The following is a 7,139-nucleotide window of genomic DNA, read 5'->3' as shown; positions in this document are numbered from 1 at the left end:
TTAGCTGTAATTCATCAAACGGAGTAAGTTTTTTTTATAGGCTGTAACACACCAAGAAAGGACAACAGGACGTTGCAATCGGTGTCCGTAATTGCAAACCCGAGCTAAAGGGAAGGGTGGCGTACACGCGGATTGGGACGTCCTCCCTTCCTGATGTGCATGGTATTTTCTAATAGATCTGCACCTGAAAGTTTAAATTTCGACCTCTTTCTGTTGCCTTTTTTATACTCTGATAGCCCCTTTGACTGCAAATTGACTGACAGTTACTGTCCAAAATTTTAAGGCAAAGATTTCATGCTCAATTTATGGACACCAACTTTCCAACAACTTTTCGTCCAATTCAAAGCACCTTTTTCTTTATTGCTACTCTCCCGCAACTTTCTGTCAATTTTCCCGCAAAAAGTGGCAGTAGATTTACACCAACTTGTGGTTTAAATTGTTCTCAAAATGTAGTCAAAAGTTAGAATATCGGGTGGTCTTCAAAATAAAGAAATTTTTGCCGAGCGAACCGGGCTATTTAGGTAAGAGAAAAGTAGGAACTTTTTCCCTATGATTGCAGCAGGAATTCAAACTTTCCGTGCAGGTTTAACAAAGAATTCACATTCATCTAAATTAGTATTACGAATGAAATTAATTTTGTAGATCTAAATGATGAAACGTTCCATCCAAAAATGTAAAGAAACAGGAGAAGAAATAAAGTTAGTAGCCTCTGAAAATATTCAGAAACTAAAGGACATTATGGGTATCAGAAAAAAAACAAATGAACAAATTAACCATTTGGAGCGGAAAAGCGCAGAAAAATCCCGTGAACAATTAGATGAGTCTAACATTGCAGTGGCTTCAACTTCTTCTCACCATACTGGAGCTATTGATGAATTGCCGGCATCTAGACCGACAGAGTTGCACCTGAAGATGTCAGAAACGAAGTCTCCATTCTACTATGAATCTAAATCAAAAGAGGATCGATCTAGTTCATCATCAGGTTCCGAGGTTACAGAAACTACTAGTATCTCGGGATCATTATCGGACTAAATTTATAACGAGCACTAATTGTTGTCTAATAATGTGTCGATATTTGAAAGACCACAGAAGACTATTTAATGTTACAATTAAATAAATTATTACTTTTACACCGAGTTTATGTACTGAATATACAAATTACTCAATAGTTATTATCGACTGTTTTAAAAAACCCCGCGAAAGTGATACTGCGCGAGAATTCACGGCGCGGCTCCACTGAGTCTGCGCGTTGCGGACATGTGAGCAAGACAGAAACTAGTTTTATTGACCAAGGTTAAGTTAATCTGGTGGATGAGTAATACAAGGTGGTGAGGTATTAATACGCTTTTACGAGTTATTTCTGTATCTAATGTGTAGGTGTTTATTGGTAATAAAATTCAGTCGAGTTATTTGTTATATAATTTATTGAGGATGTTATTCCTAAAAAAAGTATACTGCAAGAGAGTAAATTATTACCATGTCGTAACAGTGATAGTCGGACTTTGAAGTACAAACCGTTCATTTGCTTTATGTGACGGACATCTTGTATGCCTAATTTACTTAGAAAGTTATGGAGAAGTTTGGCCGTAAGTCAACCCTTTAGCGTTTGTGATCCTCAAAACTTCTCGGTGCGTGTCAAGTGGGGGAATGTGACAGTAGTAGTGATACTGAGTATCACTTCCCATTAATTTTAACCCTACTTTGTGTATTTTAACAGTGCCATAGTTAGAGTGTGTGAATGACTAAGTTGGGGTGAGGTTTTAAAGGTCAAGCGCTAAAAAGTTGATGTAGTTTAATCACGTAACCTCTTCATGCATATTAGTATTTCGCATTGCAGCAAAATTAACAACTTGAAAAAAAAGTCACATTTGCATTAATAGGAATACTATTTAAATTTTGTTTTTATAAATACTAAGCATCTATTATATAGATGGACGATAACAATCTTCCAAGATTTCTTATTATTTTACCTATTTTTGCTAAGTCCGTGTTTATTTGCGTATCATTTCATTTGCGATGTAGAATTCGGAAATTCAAAATAACAAGGGGTATTCGCTTTGGATAGTAATAGAGGTATCAAATAAGTAAGGCCTTGAAAATAAAAAAACTTCATTTACTGATAACAGATAACGAATACAATAGATCAATACCATATTTAGATTAAAACTGGGTTATCAATATTCCGTGACCCATCTGGTTGTTTCTCTGAAGCAAGGCACGTTCCACTTGGTTTCAGACGTCACTGTCATGTGAAATCAGGTAATCACTTGTGATAAGAACAAAAAATTTTCTCACAACACACTGTCTTTAGCAGAATTTAAACCAGTAAATTAACAGATTAAATATAAAACGATATCACCATTATTATTTTTTCGAGTCGTCTTGTATGTGACGCATAGCATAATCTTTGGAAGGTTTGCATTCCGTATCTCCGTCTTTGCGCATCCAAATGCTGGGGCCAAAGTACTCGAGTTTTGCTGGCACACCACCAACAGAAATAGGAGCACCCTCCACTCTTTTGGAATATTTCAAATGCTCCTTAATGTCAGTCGTCAGTACACAATCTAGAGTTGCTGCTGGATACTCATTCCACTCCTTGGGTATGAAGCAAACTGATACACCCTTAGGACACTTAGAAGATGGTGAAGACATATTGTTTGTATCAAGTATATAATAGTTGACTGAACTAACACTGACTGTATAAATATTTTATCAAAATAATTATCTGACGTCTACTCAGTTCTACCGAAGCGACACTAGTTACGAATTGAATGAGCTTTTATATATCCTGGCAGCGACCACTTTTAGAATAATAAACACTCTTTTATTAGCTGCTAAGTGAGGGTCTGCACGTGAGAGCACTTCCTACAATAACTATTTTCATGCTATTAATCTCTAAAAAGTTTTCAAATATTTACTATGGAATAATTTCGTAAATTTTATAACCGTCTTGTACACTACATTTTTTTTTTTGTGTTTTCACAAAATTTAACAAGGACTCAAACCAAGGGCCTACATCAAGGACACTATTTTCAACTTGATTTTATTTATTCAAAAGAAAACGCTCATATGATAAACCCGGGTCGAAATATTTTATCGGTTTTAAATGAAATGAAAATTTAAGTTATTTCTATTAAATTTTACTTTTTATTTTTATTTAATTAACATGGAAAATTTAATCGAATTTTGTCTGTACTATTCCTTATTTAGACTGTTTCCAGACTTGTTTTCAATAATTTTTAGTCTAGTTTAGGTCACCTGTAGATCAAAATCAGATTTTTTCTCAAAATATTTTGCCTTCTTTTGCTTTTATTCAGACCAAAATTAGACTTTTTCTGCGTATTATTTTTTTTAGTCAGTTTTCGATTGTCTTTAGGTCAAAAACCGCTTGGAATTTTCATTAAAATTCTAAAATAGATCAACTAGTTCAAATACTGACCAATTAGTCCAAATGCAGTCCAGTTACACTAAAATCAGATTTAATTTTTCGATCCGGGAAATTACTGAAGTTGTAAAATAACTTTGCTCTCAACCCTAATGCCAGACAAGCTCCGATTTAAATATTTATATTTCAACAATTAGTTCTGTTTTCTCAATTATTAGAACGGACAGTTGCCAATAAATATAATGCATCGTAAAAACTCTATTGAAGTTGAATAAATCGAGGTTGAATAAATTTAAAAACTTTTTAGAAGCTTGCTCTTGTAAAGACAAAGAACCAAAAACAATAAAATGTCTTCACGTGTTTAAACATGCCATCAGTTGTTGGTCAAAGTATGATAAAGGTCAAGGAAACTATCCTGCGTTGTAGGTTCCAGAAGAATATGCGTCTTGCCGAATTTCGAACAAACTGAAGGCCAACACTAAAAGTTGATACCACAGTAATGAACTGCTATGACCTATCCCATAGTTGGAATGTTGATCCATTTTGGGATTTCGGATTCCCAAGGGGTTGTCAATCAAAGGCTACTAATATTTTTATTTCTAGATGGTATACTGTTTTACTGGCATATTTGAGGTTAGAAGTGCAGTGCATTGGCTTTCTGAGCACCCATAAGACAGTTTTATTCCAGTGGACCAATAACGGATCATGAACAAGGGTTCAATGAAAGTCAAAAGTAGGTATGAGTATTCCTTCTGCAGTTTGTTTACCCTACACAACACATTATTATTGAAACGCAATTGGTTTTTAGTCATAGTTTCATTTGTTTACAAAAAGTAACAATTGAAATTTGTGATAGGTCAGGCATGTCAGGCAATGACTTGGCGTGTGAATGATGACACAAAAAGCAAAGTCGTAAAAATCAATGAGGACAAACAAGAGTGGAATAACCGGCAGAAGGTCAATCTTAAATTAAATTGCGTTCTTTACTTTTATGAACGCGTTAGATAGATAAACAAACTTTGTTGAGGTACTCATTATCATGCGGTCAATAAACCCACTGACTTTGAAGCAGAGCCAAGGTTATGGCATACTTTTTTTATGTGTCGATCAACATGACCAACGATAAAGAATTTATTTTATGGATCATTCACTTAACTCGTGACAGTCATCAAATGTTTAAGAAGCGCGAGCAAACAGTTTTTTTGATGTTTTGAAATTTAATATTATGAGCAGATGTTTGCATAAATTATAAGCTTAATAGCTATTTTACTATCGTATAAGTGTTTTATATTATTTCAAGTCAACTATAAATCATGATAAACAAGGGGTCATAAAAAGCGACGTATTCTTGTTGATGCAATAAAAATTCGGTCATAAGATGAATTATTACGATTTGATGTTTGTTCTTAATCACATTTTGTTAGTTTCTAATGATTGAAGCGATCAAACTATTTTCGTTTCTGTTTTCACAATGAACGCTTAATTAAATAAACAACACCCAGACAAAATACTTATTTCTATGATTTTCATTGTATTAGATATTAGGTGTGTAAATTGTGACATCGCACACAACCTCGCCTCAAGCGTATAAGAAAGCATCACAGTTTCCGTATTCATAACAACATAATGTATTCGAAAAAAATATTTGCATAGAGGATAACAATATTTATATTATATCTGAAGAACTTTATCGAGCAAAGTCTATTATTAGTAATTCAAATATTGGAAGGTGATTCTTTGCTCTCCTTCATTGAGTAAACATTTTGACTTTGGCTGGGTGAAATTTTAATAGTTTTACTTTTTATATCTACCTATGACGTAAAAGGTATATAAAACTCACGCTCTCGTTGGAAATCCTCAATGTGTCCCGAACCGCATTCGAGGAAGTCAACTTGTTTTGAACAATCGCGTTCCTCACTATTGGTCATATTAAATCGAATAAATAATTGACTAGCATGGAGGAAATGTTCGCGACCATTGTGTACGTGGAATTAGCTCCAAGTATTTTAGTGCCTTACGAATGGCCTATTCGGGGCCTAGAGAGTCTCGTGTTGACTTTAGCGGAAGAAATCATCGCACAGGATGACTCTGTGAAATCTATTCTACAAGTGAAGAACATACCAGCGAAATTAATCCGACACATTGACAGTAGTGGTTTTACATACGTTTTTGAAAAAGTGCCGACAGAGTTAGTATTTTTACAGTGTTAAGTCACCAAAATATGTGATTAGAGATAAGGTAATTAAGATTATTTTTTATTCCAGAGAAACGGTTGGCTGTTATGTTTATGAAATAGTATTGCCTAAGGAAGAAGACAGTATTCAAGTGGACATGTCCGGCGGAAGTAGCTCTGATAAAGGATCATGGCCAAATTACGCTACGAGTGTCTTTCCGAGATCTAATAAAACGTCCTATTACTTAACGCCTCCACAACTTCAGTAAGTTGCTATCCTTAATATATTACTTTGTAAACCACCTTGCCCATGTTTGTCTATAAGTCTTTGGAGCTAAATAAATATTATGCTTACAGTGGGGAAATGTTACGCAGTATGGATACTAACACGCACGCATTGCGCCGACGCTTGACGCGAAACATTAAGCAGTAAGTTAATTAATGGGTGTACTGAATAATTAATAGGACCGTATTCACGAATTCGGGAGCATGTATATCATTAGTAATGTTAAACTGTTCAACAGGATGACTCAACAAAACAATGAATGCAATGGTTGTGGTGACCAGTGTAAACAGTGGAGCTGGTAGATCCCAACCACATGAAATAATTACGTAAGTTAACCATGTCAAAGAATCTCTTGGGGGGATTTCAGGCACACCTTTAAACATACTCAGTTCTACATCGCCAATCTCGTGACTTGTATCCACGTTACTATGGAATTATTTTAATATTTGTCCGCGTCAGCTGCATTGTTCTTTATGTGGCCTAAAAGCAAAAAACCTTCTATTTTCTTTTACTTTTTGCATCTCATCCCCTACCTATCGGCAGTGAACTGACTTGCTTACTGTTCCATATCGTATTCTGTGCCCCACCGGACGGTGGCTGACCTGGCACAGTGACATGGAGAAATCACGGAGAAAACTCATGTCAGTACAGGCGGCGATTGACCGAGTCCCAACGATCGGTGAAATTTGACAACCCTGTCATCTGATGTTTTTTATATAATGATATATATTTTCTGTTACAGGCAAGTGAGTCGTCGGTTCCATCCTTCTTCTGGCAGCCATCATAGCATCTGCTACATTTAACTTGATGCTGTCAACTAAACACTAAAATTACCTCTAACAAATAGGTTATGTTATTTTTTCTAGATCTCTGTCGTAGGTTATAAGTTATAATGTACTAATGACATAAAATGTACTGAATAAAAGTTTTTACGTGTATTTATATTATTTGACTTTCATTTCGTAGTTTAGAAATTAGTCGTAAAAATAATTTACGCATGATAACGCGTCAAGATACTTTCTTACTTTATAAAGTTACTTTTTTATTCATCAATAAATCGTGCGCAATTAAGGACATTAATTGCACCAAGTCTGAAAAATAAAGGAATCTATGAACAATTAGGTTGTCTTTGTTAACATATTAAGTTTCTCAGAGATGTGGATATTCCAGGTAATTAAAATGATTTGCAGCAAGGTGACCTGTCTGTCTCGCAAAAAATAAACAGTATATTTTTAATCCTTGTTATACGCTTTAACATCATGCAGTTTTGATAGTTTATTATTGCAAGCTATGAA

At 34.8% G+C, this 7,139-nt stretch overlaps 1 protein-coding gene across 1 annotated transcript; it reads left to right on the top strand.

The window, feature by feature from the left end:
* The first annotated feature begins 3,441 nt into the window (after positions 1 to 3,441).
* LOC130665546 (uncharacterized) lies at positions 3,442 to 6,724 on the top strand. Its single transcript, XM_057465991.1, has 5 exons — positions 3,442 to 5,573; positions 5,650 to 5,823; positions 5,916 to 5,987; positions 6,083 to 6,170; positions 6,587 to 6,724. The coding sequence occupies exons 1-4, from the start codon at positions 5,341 to 5,343 to the stop codon at positions 6,144 to 6,146; spliced, it is 543 nt and encodes a 180-aa protein (XP_057321974.1). The 5' UTR covers positions 3,442 to 5,340; the 3' UTR covers positions 6,147 to 6,170; positions 6,587 to 6,724.
* The last annotated feature ends 415 nt before the right edge of the window (positions 6,725 to 7,139 follow it).

The sequence above is a fragment of the Microplitis mediator genome, chromosome 3, assembly GCF_029852145.1.
Source record: "Microplitis mediator isolate UGA2020A chromosome 3, iyMicMedi2.1, whole genome shotgun sequence".
In the NCBI taxonomy this organism is placed as follows: Eukaryota; Metazoa; Arthropoda; class Insecta; order Hymenoptera; family Braconidae; genus Microplitis; species Microplitis mediator.
Note: the sequence above shows the minus strand (reverse complement) of the source record. Positions and strands in the feature narration are given on the sequence as shown.

What these genes read in the sequence shown, in the direction of transcription:
- LOC130665546 (XM_057465991.1), top strand. Translation starts at nt 5,341, where the DNA reads ATGGAGGAAATGTTCGCGACCATTGTGTACGTGGAATTAGCTCCAAGT. An exon ending in TTTGAAAAAGTGCCGACAGA is followed by an intron (nt 5,574 to 5,649) that starts GTTAGTATTTTT and finishes TTTTTATTCCAG; the next exon opens with AGAAACGGTTGGCTGTTATG. An exon ending in TTAACGCCTCCACAACTTCA is followed by an intron (nt 5,824 to 5,915) that starts GTAAGTTGCTAT and finishes TTATGCTTACAG; the next exon opens with TGGGGAAATGTTACGCAGTA.